This window comes from Aotus nancymaae, unplaced genomic scaffold (genome assembly GCF_030222135.1).
Source record: "Aotus nancymaae isolate 86718 unplaced genomic scaffold, 86718_ANA_hifiasm-v0.15.2.pri h1tg000028l, whole genome shotgun sequence".
Taxonomy (NCBI): Eukaryota; Metazoa; Chordata; class Mammalia; order Primates; family Aotidae; genus Aotus; species Aotus nancymaae.
The window spans coordinates 27410089-27427943 of record NW_026988441.1 but is presented as its reverse complement, the minus strand read 5'-3'; the positions used below and the strand labels follow the sequence as shown (position 1 = coordinate 27427943).

The 17855-nt window shown below is 56.1% G+C and overlaps 1 protein-coding gene across 7 annotated transcripts in view; it reads left to right on the top strand.

The window, feature by feature from the left end:
* The first annotated feature begins 6014 nt into the window (after positions 1–6014).
* The window catches only part of MAST3 (microtubule associated serine/threonine kinase 3), a 40096-nt gene continuing 28255 nt past the window's right edge, over positions 6015–17855 (top strand). For 2 of the 7 annotated variants that reach the window (XM_064381643.1, XM_064381639.1), the window contains exons 1-5: positions 13467–13555; positions 16579–16667; positions 16744–16816; positions 17001–17021; positions 17564–17642. In XM_064381643.1, the coding sequence (XP_064237713.1) occupies positions 13467–13555; positions 16579–16667; positions 16744–16816; positions 17001–17021; positions 17564–17642 (351 nt within the window). Of the gene's footprint in view, positions 6097–6376; positions 6467–13466; positions 13556–16578; positions 16668–16743; positions 16817–17000; positions 17022–17563; positions 17643–17855 lie in introns of those variants that run through there. The other 5 variants (XM_064381645.1, XM_064381641.1, XM_064381644.1 and 2 more) reach the window with 3 other exon arrangements.

Here is a 17855-nt window from a genome sequence, read left to right as displayed (position 1 = left end):
TCAGGACGTGGGCAGCCCGGAGCCCACCAAAGCAAAAATAGTCGTGTGTCCCCAGCGTGGTCGCCCTGATGTGTGTGCAGGGAGGGTGTCCTGAGACCCAGTTTCCTGCCTCTCACTCCACCGAGAGACGTGGGCAGCCGGCTTTCCTCTGCGCCTAAGTTTCTCCGCCAGTGAAACAGCCCCTGCCCGCGGTTCGTAGTAGGCGGCTCAGTAAATGCAAGGACATTTACCAAGTATTATAGGCCCTTGCTGAGCTCAACAGTAGTACAACAGGACACAACAGCAGGAATAGTAATGGCTGATCGTGATTAACCCCGAACCCTCCCGATGTCATCTCCAGATTACAGATGGGAAACTGAGGCACGGGGCCAGGAAGAAACAGAACTGGACCCAGATCTGGGTGTCCCCAGGTTCTGAACTTGTGCCGCATGCCATTTTCAGAATTAAAAAACCCTCTTGATTGGCCAGGCTCGGTGGCTCACACCCGTAATCCCAGCACTTTGGGGGCTGAGGCAGGGGGATCACTTGAGGTTAGGAGTTCGAGACCAGCCTGGGCAACAGGGTGAAGCCTCGTCTCTAGTAAATATATAAAAATTAGATGGGCATACTAGTGCACACCTGTAACCCCAGCTACTTGGGAGGCTGAGTCAGGAGAATCGCTTGAACCCGGGAGGCAGAGGTTTCAGTGAGCCAAGATTGTACCACTGCACTCCAGCCTGGGCGACAGAGCAAGACTCCATCTCACACACACACACACACACACAATATCTTGGTTGTCCAGGCATGGTATGGTAGCTCATGCCTGTAATCTGAGCATTTTGGGAGGCCAAGGCGGGTGAATCACCTGAGGTCAGGAGTTCGAGACCAGCCTGGGCAACATGGCAAAACCCTGTTTCTACTAAAAATACAAAAATTAGCCAGGCGTGTTGGCATGTGCCCGTAATCCCAGCTACTCGGGAGGCTGAGGCAGGAGAATTACTTGAACCCAGGAGGTAGAGGTTGCAGTGAGCCAACATTGCATCATTCCACTCCAGCCTGGGCAAAAAAGTAGAACTCTATCTCAAAAAAAAAAAAAAAAAAAAAAAAAATTAGCCAGGTGTGGTGACACATGCCTGTAGTCTCAGCTACTTGGGAGACTGAGGCAGAAGAATAGCTTGAACCTGGGAGACAGAGGTTGCAGCGAGCCAAGATCACACCACTATACTCCAGCCTGGGTGAGACTCTGTCTCAAAAAATAAAAAACCTTCTTGGGCAGGCTATGTCTGAGGATGGACTATGGGATCACAGTGGAACACAAGCTCAGGACTCTATCCTGCAGGCGGTGAGGGTACCCAAAATTGATACAGGTCGGCTTGCTGAGCTCTAAAAGGGTCCATCCATCAGCCGTCCTCCCCGTGCCCCCAGGGGTGCCCAGGTCCCAAAGCTGCATAGACTCTGCAGCGGGTGAGGAGACGCAGGAGGAGAGGGACCGCTGAGACGGGACAGGGAGAGGACAACTCAGGAATCTCTGCTTTCTCAACAGATGATTCGTTTTAGCCACTACTGACATACTTCTTCATAAATACAACTCATTTGTAATTTTAAATAAAATTATTATTTTTTTTAGAGATGAGGCCTTGCTCTGTCACCCAGGCTGGAGTGCAATGGTGTCATCATAGTTCACTTACCTCCAACTCCTGGACTCGAGCAATCATCTCACCTCAGTCTCCCGAGTAGCTGCGATTACAGGCGTGCGCCCCCATGGTGAAACCCTGTCTCTACTAAAAATTCAAAAAATTGGCCAGGCGCGGTGGCTCAGGCCTGTAATTCCAGCACTTTGGGAGGCCGAGGCGGGCAGATCATGAGGTCAAGAGATCGAGACCATCCTGGCCAACACGGTGAAACCTTGTTTCTACTAAAAATACAAAAATTAGCTGGGCATGGTGGTGTGCGCCTATAGTCCCAGCTACTGGGAAGGCTGAGGCAGGAGAATTGCTTGAACCTGGGAGGTGGACGTTGCAGTGAGCTGAGATCGTGCCACTGCACCCCAGCCTGGCAACAGAGTGAGACTCTGTCTAAACAACAACAACAAAAAATTGGATGTGGGGGCGCCCACCACCACCTGGCTAATTTTTGTATTTTTTGTAGAGACGGGGTTTCACCATGTTGGCCAGGCTGGTCTCGAACTCCTGACCTCAAGTTATCCACCTACCTCGGCCTCCCACAGTGCTGGGATTACAGGGGTGAGCCACGACTCCTGGCCTTATTTTTGAGACAGGGTCTCACTCTGTCACCCAGGCTGGAGTTCAGTGGTTTGATCTTGGCTCACTGCAACCTCTGCCTCCTGAGCTCAAGCAATCCTCCCACCTCAGCCTTCCCAGTAGCTGGGAGTACAGACTCGAGCCACCATGCCCGGCTACATTTTTTGTTGTTGTATTTTTTGTAGAGACAGGTTTTTACCACGTTGCCCAGGCTAGTTTCAAACTCCTGAACTCAAGTAATCCATCTGCCTTGGCCTCCCAAAGTGCCAGAATTACAGACATGAGCCACTGCACCCAGCCTAGTCTGGAAATTTTGTAAAATTTTTTTTGGAGAGATGGAGTCTCGCTGTGTTGCCCAGTCGAGCTCAAACTTCCAGCCTCAAGCAACCTCCCGCTTTGGCCTCCCAAAGTACCGAGATCACAGGTGTGAACCACCGGTGGCGCCCAGCTAAAATAATTTTTAATGCAGGTGTGGTAGGATCTGGGTGGAGAATTAGACTATGAATCTGGAGGGCCTCCAGGAAGAAGGGATGTTGACTTCAGACCCAGAGTATGTGCCGCAGTTAATTAGGGCTGGCAGGGAGAGAGGCCATTTTGAGAGAGCGCACAGCTAGTGCAAAGGCCCTGAGGCAGGGCTCAGCCCAGTGTGTAGAGTGAGCGGAAGGACGCATTGGTTGGGGCAGGGGTTGGAGGTTGTGGGGGTGCGTCAAGGGCCAGGGGTTCTGAGGGCTTGTCTCGCTGAGATTGATCCCCATTTCTGTCTCATTGCAGAAGGAGCTGAGCCTGCCACGCCGGGGACGTGGGTGAGTTCACCTGGGGCTGGTAGGCTGGGTGGGGCCTGGTGGTCCTGGCAGTGGAAGAAGTGGGTATTTCAGTGACAGCCGGTGAATCCTGACTGTATTGAATAATTACAGCGACACACTTCACGTTCATTCTTGTCCTCGTCTTTGCAAAGCGCTTTGCAAGCACCTGGTCCGCCTCTCGCCACACCCTGGGAGGGCATACCGGTTTGCAAATGAGGAACCTGAGGTGCAAGGGGGTTTCATCACCAGCTTAAGGGCACTCATCTGGGAAGAGAAGAAACTTGCCTGGAATCCAGAGTCCAGATGTTGAATTTCAACTGAAGTGTATTGAAACTGACTGGAATGCCTCCCATGATGGGGAGCTCACTTCCTTTTGGGGAACACCAATAGAAAATCTTCTCTCAGCTGGGCGTGGTGGCTCATGCCCGTAATCCCAGCACTTTGGGAGGCTGAGGCAGGCAGATCACTTGGGGCCAGGAGTTTGAAACCAGCCTGGCCAACATAAATAAAACCAGCCTGTCTCTACTAAAAATACAAAAAACTTAGCCAGAAGTGGTGGTGCGTGCCTGTAATCCCAGTTACTCAGGAGGCTGAGGCAGGAGATTCACTTGAACCCTGGAGGTTGCAATCAGCCGAGCTCCCGACATTTCACTTTAACGTAAGCAACAGACTGAGACTCTGTCTCAAAAAAAAAAAGAAAGAAAGAAAAAAAAGGGCCTGGCACGGTGGCTCACACCTGTAACCCTGCATTTTGGGATGGCGAGGCAGGTGGATCACCTGAGGTCAAGAGTTTGAGACCAGCTTGGCCAACATGTTGAAACCCCGTCTCTACTAAAAATACAAAAAATTAGCTGGGCATGGTGGTGGGCGCCTGTAATCCAAGCTAGCTGGGAGGCTGAGGGAGGAGAATCACTTGAACCCAGGAGGTGGAGGTTGCAGTGAGCTGAGATCCCATCACTACACTTCAGCCTGGGCAACAAGAGTGAAACTCTGTCTCAGAAAAAGAAGAGAAAAGAAACTCATCTCTCTCAGGGTCACATCAGTGTTTCTGTGGGTTGGCTTTTATTTATGTATTTGTTTATTTATTTTAGACAGGGTCTCCCTGTGTTGCCCAGGCTGGAGGGCAGTGGTGCAATCTTGGCTCACTGCAACCTCTGCCTCCCAGGTTCAAGAGAGTCTCCCCCGTCAGCCTCCAGAGTAGCTGGGACTCCAGACGGGAGCCTCCACACCCGACTTGTATGTTTAGTAGAGACAGGGTCTCACTATATTGCCCAGGCTGGTCTCAAACTCCTGGACTCAAGCAGTCTGCCTGCCTCAACCTCCCAAAGTGCTGGGACTACAGTCATGAGCCCCCGTGCCCAGTCCAGGTTACCATTTTTTATGCCCAAAGCTTAGAGAACATTTTTGTTCAATGCCTTCATTCATTTACAGATGAAAGAAAGCAAAGCCGAGGTTGGGGAGGGGTTTACCTTGAACTCGTGGTCTGGAAGTGTGTGAGTGTGGACACCCCATCTTTGGGGGCTGCTTTTGCCTGAGCTGGGGGTGAGAATGAATCACTCAATGAACATTTTTGTGAGCACCTACTGTACACTGGGTCCTGCTGAAGGCAGAAGGGATACAGAGAATTCACTCTCAGAGCAATGGTTGAAGTTTTGTACGCAGGAGAGAGATTAACCAGAGAAAGAGACAGCGAGGCGCTGGGGGTGGCTTGATCCTGAAGATCTGGGACCTCTTGAAGGAAGTGACCTTTGAGCCTAGATCTGGAAGAAGAGGAGGAGCTGGGGGGCGGGGAGTCTGGGGAGAATGGCACTCCAGGCAGCAGGAACAGCGTGGGCAAAGTTTCTGGGGTGCCAGTATGCTTGGCATTAGAAGAACAGCGTGAAGATAAGGTTAGCTGAGTGGAGTGAGTGGAGAGGAGGTTGGAAGGACAGAAGGAGGAGGTCCTTGGGGTCAGAGTGGACCCCAAGCCCAGGCCATCTGCTCCTGTTGGAGTGGAGATGATGCACTTCGCCGGGAGGTGCTTGAAGGCCCCAGTAAACTACTGGGGTTTGCCGGGGACTTGGACATTGCCCTGAGAGCGGGCACTGTTTCCAGCCTTGGCCCAAGCTGTGGGCAGTGTTGGACGGGGAATCAATGAGGACTGCGGAGGGCAAAGTCCTGGGCCTTGGGGCAGGACAAAGACTCCACAAGAAATGTCCACTCCCCGCCACCTTCCCTGTGCCCCACTGGGTCCCCCGGGACCTCAACATGGCCAGAGTGAGACACAGACACCCCTAGACGGTGGGGTTTGCTCTGAGAGGGAGGGAGGACAGGGCTGGAGGCGCCTGGCGCTGGTGGGGGTGCAAGGACAGTTTGGCGGAGGAGGGGCGGGTGGGGCTGGACTCATGTGGGTGAGGGGGACAACCTTGGTGGCAGAGGGAACAGCTGGAAGCCGGGAACTGGAGGTGTGGTCAGGGCCTCTAGTGTGCCCGGCGATGCGGAGACCCGAGCGGGGCCGGAACCTCAGTGCTGAGCGGCCGGCGGGCATGCGGGGTGGGGGCGTAGGGGTGGCGCGCGCTCAGATCCCGGCGCCCCGAGAGCCCCTGGGCTGGGGCGAGGGCTGAGGCCAGGCCAGGGCGGGGAGAGGCGGGGTCAGGCCGTGGAGCAATCGCGCCGACCGCGGAGCCAGTGACCGCCCTTCCCTTCCGGGACGCGGCTCGGGGCTCCGGAGCCGGCGGCCTCGGCGACCCTGCGGCAGATCCCGCGGCCCGCGGCCCCCTCTCCCGGTGCGCCCCCCGCGTTCGGGCCCGGCCTGCGCGCAGGTGCGGAGCTCCGAGCCCCGCCCCGAGGCGGAGCCAGCCCGGCCCCCCCGGCCCAGCCCCTGCGTCGAGTCCGCCGCACCCGCCAGGCGTCGATCCCCGCGTCCGTGTGTCCGTCCGTCGGTCCGATCGCGCCACGATCGGGGGTTCTGGGGGCCGCCAAGGGGGCGTCGATAGCCGGCCGCACGCACGCGGCCTCGGCCTCGGCATGAAGGCGCGCAGGGACAAGCTGCACATCCCGGCGCTGACCCTCGAGTGAGTGTCGGGCGGGGCGGGGCGGGGGGTTGCGGGAGGACAGGACGACGACCACCCTCCCCCACGTCTCTGTTCGTGTCGCCCAGAAACGCACCGCCGCCTCCGGGGAGCCCTCCCGGGTCATCGGTCTGGCCCCGCCCTCACGGCTTGCGCTGAACCCAGAATCCCGGGTCTTGGGCCCCTCCTCCCTGAGGGAACCGCAGCCCCCCTCCGGAGATCCGGATTCGGCCACACGAAGGGGCAGCCGCCAGTTCACCGTCCCCGGCCTCTTTCTTTGCAGTCTGTCTCCGAGCAGCCAGAGCCCGTCTCTGCTGGGTCCCAGCAGCCCCTGCAGCCCCTGTAGCCCCTCCTTGGGCCTCCACCCCTGGAGGTAAGTGACAGCGCGTGTGGGCGGGGCGCAGACTTCGCCCTGGCACCCCAGAGCCTTGGAAACCCTCCAGACTCATCACTCTCCCTAAGGTACTGTGGGTGGGTGACATTGCCTCTCTGGGCCTCAGTTTACCCCTCCACATAATGGCACTGCGATCCGTTCTAGGGGCTTAATGGGAAAATTCCATTTTCAGCCAGGCCAGCATCTGACAGGTGGCCATGGGAGGGAAGAACTTAAGCTTTGTCCAAGGACTTCCCCGAGACAGGTGCCGGATTCCCAAGCTGCTCAGGGCACTCCCTGCTGAAATCGGCCTGGACTCCTGGGTGGTGACCTCAGGGAGAAAGCTCCTCCCTAGAAACACACGCACACACCCAGGGCTGAGAGGCCACCAACAAGAGCCCTGTGAATTGAGCTTAACCTAAGTGGCACAGGGAGAAAAGAACCAGGGTGACTGAGTGCCCTATAACCCCTTCCTGATCCCCAGTTTTCCTGACTCAGTCTGTCCCCTGGGGCCAAGCATCAGGGCCAGCTTTGGCACCAGGGTATGTTGAGGGTTTGAGCCACCCTCTGTGACCAGCCAGGTTTCAGGACAGGGGGCAGTTTGGTGAGCTCCTTTCATGGTTTGGGCAAAAGTTTAGGGAGGGACAGATGTGAGGTCAATGGTGTCTATTAGAATTAGGTGGTCCATCAACCATTCACACTTTAGTTTGAATGAGCTGCGTAAATCTTTCCACAGACCTTTTTTTTTGAGATGGCGTCTCGCTATCCCCCAGACTGGAGTGCAGTGGTGCCATCTCGGCTCACTACAACCTCCACCTCCCGGGTTCAAGCAGTTCTCCTGCTGCAACCTCCCAAGTAGCTGGGATTATAGGCACCTGCCACCATGGCTAATTTTTGTATTTTAGTGGAGATGGGGTTTCACCATGTTGGCCAGGTATCTCGAACCTCTGACCTCAACTGATCTTCCCACCTTGGCCTCCCAAAGTGCTGGGATTACAAGCATGAGCCACCGTGCTGGGCCATCCACAGACCTCTGGTTGGGAGAAAAAAGAACAATATGGAGCCCGCATTTGGGTGCTGGGCAACAGGAAGGTGCCTTCATTCGGGCGACAAGCTCTTATGAGACATGTACCGAGATCCAGGTACTAAAGGCACTGCTAAGATAAACGCAGTCGCTCCATCAGTCAGCTTGGGGAATTGAGTGATAGAAGGAATGGATAAACAAGATGTATTCAGATAGCGACCTCTTGGGGAGGTGATATCTGAGCTGAGGCCTGGGCACAGCTGAAGGAAGATTGGCACCAGGCGGTGGGAGCTGCATGTGCAAAGGTCCTGTGACAGGACTGAGGTGTTTTTGTTTTTGTTTTTGTTTTGAAACAGAGTCTCACTCTGTTGCCCAGGTTGGAGTGTAGAGGAAAAATCTTGGCTCACTGCAACCGCTGCCTCCCGGGTTCAAGCTTCAGCCTCTCTGAGTAGTTGAGACTACAGGCATGCCACCATGCCCAGCTATTTTTTTTTTTTTTTTTTTGAGATGGGATCTCGCTCTGTTGCCCAGGCTGGGGTACAGTGGTGGGATCTTGGCTTACTGAAACCTCCCCCTCCCAGGTTCAAGTGATTCTCCTGCCTCAGCCTCTCAAGTAGCTGGGACTACAGGCGCATGCCACCACACGTGGCTAATTTTTGTATTTTCAGTAGAGACAGGGTTTCACCATGTTGGTCAGGCTGGCCTCAAACTTTTGACCTCAAGTGATTCTCCCACTTTGGCCTCTCAAAGTGCTGGGATTACAGGTGTGAGCCACTGCACCAGCCTGAGATTTTTTTTAAGCCTCTGTGGCTGCCTCGGGGGAGAAAGATCTGCTGGGGCCAGGAATGGAGGTGGCCAGAGACAAGGAGGTGGGTAGGACAACATCCAGGACCAAGTCGGGGCATCCAGTGGGTAACGGAGACTGCTGTCACCCTCATTTAGTGATGAAAACGGGGATACAGGACCTCAGAATGTGTCATCAGGAGCATCGTAGGAAGCTTTCAGGCCAGATGTGACTCTGTCTGAATCCCTGGCTTCCACCCCAGGTGAGGACCGGATGAAGGCAGGGACCCTTGAACTTGAACCCGGGAGGCAGAGGTTCCAGGGAGGCCTCTGAGCAGATTTGACCAGTTTAACTGGGAGAGGAGGGAGGAAGTGTTTGGGACTGAGAAAGGCCAGCAGGCTGCGTCACTGACCACCAGGGGGCAGCAGAGCCACATCGCCTTGGGCCTGGCGGGGAAAGGGGTCCCTGCTTGCCATGCCAAGCCATCCTAGGAATAAGCTCATAATTGTCCCCACAGAGTCTAGTCTCTGCAATTCCTGCCTCCTTTTCTTTTTTCTTTCTTTTTTTTTTTTTTTTTTGAGACAGTCTCGCTTTGTCGCCCAGGCTGGGGTGCCGTGGTGTGATCTAGGTTCACTGCAACCTCCGCCTCCTGGGTTCAAGTGATTCTCCCGCCTCAGCCTCCAGAGTAGCTGGGATAACAGGCATGTGCCACTGTGCCCAGCTAACGTTTGGGTTTGTTTGTTTGTTTGTTTGAGACAGAGTTTCGCTCTTGTTGCCCGTGCTGGAGTGCAGTGGTGTGATCTCAGCTCACCGGAACCTCTGCCCCTCGGGTTCAAGTGATTCTCCTGCCTCAGCCTCCCGAGTAGCTGGGATTACAGGCATCAGCCACCACAACCAGCTAATTTTTTGTATTTTTGGTAAATATGTTTCACAGTTTCTTGTCTCAAAAAAAAAAAAAAGTATATATGGGGTTTCACCATATTGGCCAGGCTGGTTTTGAACTCCTGACCTCAGGTGATCCACCCGCCTTGGCCTCCCCAAGTGCTGGGATTACAGGCGGGAACCACCACGCCCAGCCGAGTTGGGCTCTCATAGACAAAGTGTCTGTTCCTGCCTGGAACAGCATCGTCAGAGGCACATTCCTTCTGGAGCCTCAAATGCCAAGGGCAGGAAGAAGATGGATTTTCTACCTAGAACGCTGGAAGCCATAGAGAGTACGGACTGGGAGGGGTGAGGAAGATGTGTGGGCAGGTGGGAAGTGCTGGGGTAGTCAGACTAAAAAGGGGCTGGGGATGTCTGTACATCTACCTGAGACTTTGCCATTTATAGTCACAGCACAGGCAGGGAGAGTCAAATGCCAATGTCACAGAGTTTGTCAGGGACAGGGCTAGATCTGAGCTCTTGGGAGAAGGATTCACCCAGGAATGCAGTTTGGTTTGGTTTGTTTGTTTGACAAGATGGAGTCTCGCTCTGTCATGGCATGATCTCGGCTCACCACAACCTCCGCCTCCCAGGTTCAAGCAATTCTCCTGCCTCAGCCTCCCAAGTAGCTGGGACTACAGGTGCACGTCACCACACCTGGCTAATTTTTGTATTTTTAGTACAGACAGGGTTTCATCATGTTGGTCAGGATGGTCTCGATCTATTGACCTTGTGATCCATCCGCCGTGGCCTCCCAAAGTGCTGGGATTACAGGCATGAGCCACTGTGCCCGGCAGGAATGCAGTTTTGCTATAAGAGCAATAGGGAGCCATGGAGGGTGAGTGAGCAGGGGAAGGGCAGGATCTGGGGAGCAGTGGGCTGACACCAGAATTCAGTGGCTCAGCCACTTTCATGGAAGGCCTTCACTGTAGCAGCAGGCCCTCTGGATTGTCAGCTGCAGCCCTGTTTTGCAGAGGGGGAAACTGAGGCCAAATGAGCATGGGAGCAGGTCTCTCCCTGCTGTAGATGTCAGGGCAGTGGGCATATGTAATAGGGGGTGTGTAGGTGTTACTGGGTGTAGCTGTGGCTGGGGACGAGGGGCCAGCGCCTTTACTAAGTGTGTGCAAAGGTGTGTCCCCATGCATATGGGGTGGCTCAGCACGTAGTGACAGCAAGTGGAGACTGTGGCCCCATCCCCACTTAGGTCCCCAGACTGAGAAGAATCTATTCCCCAAATGAGGCTCGAGCTGCATACCTGGGAATCATAGGTGACCACTTCGAGCCTTGTCACCATCTCTGACCCCGCCTCTCCCCTGGTCTCCAAAGAAGTCCCCGATCCACCCACTTCTCCATAGCTTCAGTGTCCCCCTCCCGGACACTGTCCCAGCCCCTTACTGGCCTCCCGCTACCTTCATTCCTGCCCCCAACAGCATGCTCCCCAGAGCAGACATGAGGGGGTTTACAAACAGTCCAGATCACACCCCTTCTCTGCTCAGGCACCCTCCATGGCTCCCCAGTGCTCCTACAGGAAAATTGCACTCCTCCCTGCAGCCCACAAGGCTTATGTGGTCACCCCCACTGGCATCTTGCCCTCAGTGCCTCAGAGAGCTGTGCCCTTTGCCCGGGACCCGATTTCTGCATGGACAGCTCCCTCCTCCTCCATGCCTGGCTGGCTGCAGTGTTCTCTCCTCTGAGAGGCCTCCCAGCTAACGTCACCCTTTGCAGTGTTCCCTCCTTTCTCTTCCCTTCTCAGCCTTGGTGTTTGAAATTATCTTTTTTTTTTTTTTTTTGAGACAGCGTCTCACTCTGTCACCCAGGCTGGAGTGCAGTGGCTCGATCTCGGCTTAATGCAACCTCTGCCTCCCAGGTTTAAGCGATTCTCCTGTCTCAGCCTCCCAAGTAGCTGGGATTACATATGGGAGCCACCACGCCGGGCTAACTTTGTATTTTTATTAGAGATGGGGATTTCACCATGTTGGCCAGGCTGGTCTTGAACTCCTGACCTCAGGTGATCTGCCCACCTCAGCCTCCCAAAGTGCTGAGATTATAGGCGCGAGCCATGGCGTCTGGCCGAAATTACCTTGTTCATTGAATTGCTTCCTGTTGGCTCAGTGCAGTGGCAACACTCAAAAAAAAAAGAATTGTATCCTGTTTACTCTCTGCCTCCCCCACCAGACTAGGTGGGCCCCTGAGGACAGGGGTTTTGTGGGCCTGGTCCCTACGGGGTCTCCAGGGGGGTTCAGAACTGGAGTGAGCATACAGTATGTGATCAGTAAGTGTTTGCTGAGTGAATGAATGGCCAGATATGGGTGTTTGAACCCTGGGTCTGGGCAACCTGGGGGCCTTCCTAGAGAGATACTCACTAGGTCAGGGGTGCCTGGGTGTCTGGGACACCGGGAGATGGATATGGCAGGGAGTCTGGGAAAGCTTTGAGAAGAAGAATGGACGGGGTTAGGGTACACACCAGGTGGCAATGCGCTATCTGTGTTTCCTCAATTTTGTTTTTTTGTTTGTTTGTTTGTTTGTTTGTTTGAGATGGAGTCTCGCCCTGTCACCCAGGGTGGAGTGCAGTGGCATGATCTCGGCTCAACGCAACATCCTGCCTCAGCCTCCCAAGTAGCTGGGATTACAGGCGCCCACGACCATGGCTGGCTAATTTTTTGTATCTTTAGAAGAGTCAGGGTTTTGCCACATTGGCCAGGCTGGTCTTGAACTCCTGGCCTCAGGTGAACCACCTGCTTCAGCCTCCCAATCCCTGTGCTGGGATTACAGGTGTGAGCCACCACACTTGGCCTCACCCAGGCTGGTTTTAAACCAAGGCTGGGAAAGGCCAGATGAAGGCTGGGCATGCTGGCTCATATCTTTAATCCCAGCTACTTGCGAGGCTGAGGCAGGGGAATCGCTTGAACCCTAGAGGCAGAGGCTGCAGTGAGCTGAAACTGCGCCATTGCACTGCAGCCTGGGCAACAAGAGCAAAATTCTATCTCAAAAAAAAATCATCTCTTTAGATATGAAGGCTGGGCTCCAGTATTGGGTCTGGACTGGGTCCCAAAGTGTCCCGTGGCCCAGGAAGGGGCATCCCTCGTGATGACACTGCCCCTGACGTCCCTGGACTGTCATGACAGGAGGAAGCATTCATTCAGTGCCTACTTTGGGAGACACTTCTGCTTCCATAGTGACTTCCACAGTGAACACATATTGTGCCCTCAGCCCAGTACCAGGCTCTGTGTCTCAGAGTTTACTCTGTTTTCAGTATGGGGGTTGTTATACATGGGGAAATAGAGGCCTGGAAGTTAGCCTGATGCTATCGATTATAGATATAAACGCTATACAGATATAGAGCATATACCAGCTGCCCTTGGAAGCGCCCCCTTGCATCTGATTTGTGTAATCCTCATGTCAGCCCAGTGTTCCTCCCATTTCACAGTTGAGGAGACTGAGGCTGCAGTTCAATCAGGTGGCCGATTCCTGACTCAGGCAGGGCTGCTGGCCTTTCCCGCCACACAGAGGCAGCGCATGTCAGACGCCCCGACTGTGTTTGCCAAACACACCCTGTGTGCCAGTTCGGTGCTGGGAACTGTTGGGACCCCAAGGAGCCCTCCAACCTGGGGAAGACAGAGTCGGCCAGACACGAAAGAGGGTTTTTCAGAGGAAGGGACGCTGTCTTGCCAAGCTAGATTCCCAGTAGTGGGATCAGGGTGGGCGTGGTAGCAGGAGCCGGGCCAGGACGCTGGGTGGGTCTTGGGAGCCGCACTGAGAAGGGGTCAGTGCCCCGGGAGAGAGGAAAAGGAGGGAGGGAGTGATTAGATTAACGTGTTGGCAGAAAGGAGCCAAAAACCTTGTCCCTGGCTTGAATGCTGCCAACGCCCCGCCCCCGCCGCCCGCGGTCGCAGCAACGCCCGGCCTCAGCCGCCCGCGGCCCTAGCAACGCTCCGCCCCTCCGCCCACGGCCTTGGCAGCGCCCCGCCCACTCACCCGCTCGGGGTCCGCCGGCCGCGCTTCCGCGTCGCTCGCTCCGCCTCCCGACAGGCCCCGCCCCCAGCAGGCCCCGCCCCCGCACTCGCCTGGGCGGAGTTCCCGTCCGCGCTCGGGGGCGCGCGCTTCCTTCTCGCCGCCCCCCTAACCCCGCAGCCCAGCGCGCCCCCAACCCCGCCCGGCTCCGCGGGGCTCCCGGGCCGACCCCGCCGCCGAGGTTCGCGCCCCGCCGCCGCCGGCTGCGCCCCCGCGCCTTCCCGGCCTCGGGCGGCGGCGGCGGCACAAAGGGAAGCAGCATGTCCGACCCCAGCTACTGGACGGCGGTGGCGGCTCCCGGCCATCGCAGCCGCCTGGCCAAAGGCGCGCTGCTGCAGCGCTCCAAGAGGTAGGGGGCACGGCGCCGGCAAACGGGAGCTGCCAGAAGCGTGTCCTGGCCGCGTGGCGGGGGCCACGGCGAGCGTCTGTGTGTGGCAGCAGTGGGAAGGGGAGAGGACGCCTGTGGATCGAGGTGTCCTCTGGGGTCCCTGGCACCCTCCTTTCGCCCCTTGTTCCTTGGACTGGGGTGTCCATCAGCGTCGCAGCTGGGGTGGTGACAGAGACAGGAGTGAGTTGCGACTGAGCTAGGATTCTCGAACCGGGTGTCCAGGGCTGGACAGAACCTGGGAGGAACTTCTTGGAAAAACAGACTGATCTTTCCCTGGGGGCTCATTCAGCAGAAATGTTGGCTCAGAAGCAAATATTTACTGCACGAGGCTGGCATGTTGGTGGGGTGTCAGGAGTCCAGATAGCTGGGGGTTAACCCCCGCCAAAGCCTCACCTCTCTTAGAGTCTCAGTTTCCCCTTTTGAAAAGCCGAGAGGCTAAGTGAGGGCTGTGGATTCTAACGGACCTGGGTTCAGATTTCGACTCAGCCACTACCAGGCTGAGTGACCTCAGGTAGCTCCTTAACCTCTCTGGGCTTGGGTTTCTTATTGGTGCTGGACTGGGACAAAGTCTGGGCAGTGAGGCCAGCTACTGAAAGACCTTGAATGCTGTGTCCAGGGTTTAAACTTCCCTCCAAGATCGTGGGGAGCATTGGAGGGGGGATATGGGTGCCAGAGGGATGAGGGACAGGAGGCTGGCTGGCTTCAAGCCCCTGCTCTCTGCCACATTCTGTCTGTTGTGTCCTGGGTATCAAGAGAAGATGGTTCTCAAATGGCAACTTCTCAAGGTCTGGATCTCCTCCTGGAAGAGTTGAGCAAACAGTTGGTGCTGCATAGATGCTTGGGAAGTGAACCAATGATGCCTGGTTCTCCTTTGAGGCCTCACATTTGGCCGTGTTTTCAAGAAGACCTCGCCCTAGAACAGGAGGGAGGGCGACTAAGTGTTTTTCCCAAATGCTTCTGGAAGCAGCAAGTGCTACAGCAGGATGGGAGAAGGAGGGTGCTGGTGGTGCAGTGTGGGGGCGAGGAACCAGGTGAGGGGCTGGGAGAGGATGTGGAGACAGGCAGGTAAGCGTGCACTGGGGGGTTGGCAGGAAGTTTTGCAGGAGCCTGCAAGTTTCACTTTTGCTTCTGCAGCTCAGGCTGGGAGACCATCACTGTGGCTGTTGACATCTGTGGCCTCAGTTTCCCAGTCGGGGAAATGGGCCCAGCCAGTCTCTCCCAACTCTGGGGCTTGTTGAGATTGGTACATGTTGGGGATGGAATTCACTCAGGAGGCATTGCCTGCACTCCTGGCGTGAGTCAGGCCCTGTGAGCCATGGCCAGGCAGAGACAGCCGCATATGCACCCGAGTCCAGCCCAAAGCTGAGCCCTGCATGTAGGTTTCATCCTTCAAGGTACAGAGATGGGGAAACTGAGGCTCAAGGCACAGCCAAAAGTGGAGACATAGACAGGCTGGGCCTCTTCTCCCTGCCCACCTTGTCACCTGTGTTCCTTGACGATTGTCCGCTGATTCTCCCATGGCTTGACCTGCATTCTCCCGGGGACCCCCATTTCTGCACCTCGGAGGCCCCGAGACTTCATCTCTCCCTCCCTGCGAGGTTCTCCCGCCGCTGAGCTGCGTTGGCAGCTTGGGATGTGTGGGCCGATGCTCTTGTCGAGCAGAGCTGTTGCTGGGTGACTGCTCTGCTGGGGCGGGGGACGGTGTCGCACCCAGCTTCCTTCTGTCAAGGTGTGGGCTGGGGCTGGGGCCCAGGTGGGAGAAGAGGCCAGGCAGGGTGTGAGTGTGAAAGACCCGGGCCAGGGGTCTGGTGGCCAGACGGGAACCAGGATGGAAGGAGGAAAACACGTGGGCGAAAGTTCAGCAGAACAGGCAGGACTGCGCACGAGGTGGCACTTAGGGTTTTAGTTGGGTCGCATTGGCATTGTAGGGGCATCTTGGGAAAAAGGAGGGTTGTCGAGACGAGAGCAGAGGCTTCAGGAGGGGTGGGTAGAATGGGGTGTCTCAGCTCGTCTCTGGGCTCCAGGGTGTGGCCCCCCCGATTTGCCGGTGCTGGAGGCAGTGGCCAGGGCACAGGGAAAGATGTAGGGGTGGGACTACCGGGGCAGGGGCTCCTGGCCATATGGAGTGTCCACCGTCAGGCTAGACGCCCTTTGTGCCCTTGCTGTTAACAACACTGCCAATAGTTTGTTTTTGTTTTTGTTATTATTTTTGAGACGGAGTCTCACTCGTGTCGCCCAGGCTGGAGTGCAGTGGCGCAATCTCAGCTCACTGCAATCTCCACCTCCCGGGTTCAAGCGATTCTCCTGCCTCAGCCTCCCAAGTAGCTGGGATTACAGTCGCACACCACCACGCTCGGCTACTTTTGTATTTTTAGTAGAGATGGGGTTTCTCCATGTTGGCCAGGCTGGTCTCAAACTCCCGACCTCAGGTGATCCACCCACCTCAGCCTCCCAAAGTGCTGGGATTACAGGTGTGAGCCACTGTGCCCAGCCTTGTTTTTGTTTTTTTAAGAGACAGGGTCTTGTTCTGTCACCTAGGCTGCAGTGCAGTGGCACAATCATGGCTCGCTGCAGCCTCGACCTCCTGGAGCTCAAGCGATCCTCTTGCCTCAGCCTCCTGAGCAGCTGGAACTACACGTGTGCACCACCTCACCCAGCTAATTTTTAAATTTTGTATAGAGATGGGGTCTTGCTTGTTGCCCAGGCTGGTCTTGAACTCCTGGCTTCAGAGGATCCTCCTACCTTGGCCTCCCAAAGCACTGGGGTTACAGGCATGAGCCACCATGCCTGGCCAGCAGTAGCTTCAATAGTAAGGAATGTTAGTCAAGGGGTGACTCCCTGCGGAACCCAGCTGGGGGCAGAATGGGCGTGGTCACATCCAATGCTCCAGAGCAGGCTGCCTGTGTGATTTAGGCTTGGCACGTGGTCCTCTTAGCACAGGGGCCTGAGCAGCCCCCTGAGCCTGTCCTCTTCTCCTCCCACAGCTGCCGCAGCGGGAACCGCAAAAGCTTGGTGGTAGGAACGCCCTCCCCGACCCTCTCCCGGCCCCTGTCGCCACTGTCGGTCCCAACAGGTGAGTGCGGGAGCAGCCCGCGGACGCTATGTCCTGCCTCTGCCCCGCTGACTCAGTTTCCCCGCCTCCTCCTCAGCAGGCAGCAGCCCCTTGGATAGCCCTCGGAACTTCTCGGCTGCCTCTGCCCTCAACTTCCCCTTTGCCCGGAGGTGAGTAATTGCCGCCTTTGGGAGACAGTGCGGGCACCACGGGCAGGGGGTGGGCAGGGGCACGTGCTCGGTGGCTAGACCTGGCTCCTCATTCATTTCATTCATCTTTTCCCCTCCCCTGGCCCGTCTGGTGGTGGTCTACCCCTCTGACTCCCATCCCTACCAAATGCATGACATTTTGCAGCCACGTCCCGCGCACGGACAGGTAATTTCAACCAGCCTAGGGGGCGGGGCGTCGTGGGGGGATACAGCCCCTAAGAATCATTAACTCCCTAAAGAAATCATTCATTCATTCACTTAACAAGAGCTGATTGAGCACCTGTCATGTGGCAAGACGCTTGCATTTCATGTATTCATACAACAACATTCATTAAGCTCCTGCTGTGTGCATGCTCTCTGCTAGGGGCTGAGGGCATGGTTGCAAATGGGTGGCCTGCCCTTGGCCCCTGGGGAGTCCTCTGTTTGGTGGGGGCAGCCAGTGTGTGCCCCAGAAGCTACAAGTCAGAGGTTGAAGCTTTGACAAGGGGACACAGTGGCAGCTGAAGTCACGGGGGGCTTCCTGGAAGAGGTGCCTGAAGAGAGAGCGTGTACAGGGGACTTGGTCAGGCTGTGTCTATGTTCTTGGTGTTTTTCAAGAAGTCCTTCCTACAACAGGGCCAGAATATGCTGGCCACAGTGTCTGCTCTTGGTCCCCACAAACCGCAGGGGCCGGGCCTTCCTTCCATATGTCCTTGTTCCCCTCTCCAGGGCAGACGGCAGAAGATGGTCCCTCGCGTCCCTCCCATCTTCCGGCTATGGAACCAACACACCCAGCTCCACCCTCTCGGTACCCACAGCCCCACCTTGGCAGGCGGACAGGCAGATGCCGGGTTGTGGGGGGACATATCTTTGTGGGTTTTTCAAGGTGTTTGATAGTTGTGCAGTCAGCAAACATGCTAGATACTTCCTCCATGCCTCGTTTTGGGAAATGCAGGGGCCCCTGAGAAGACCCAGCCTTGGCCCCGAAATAGCCACCAGTCAGGGGATACAGATATCCCCA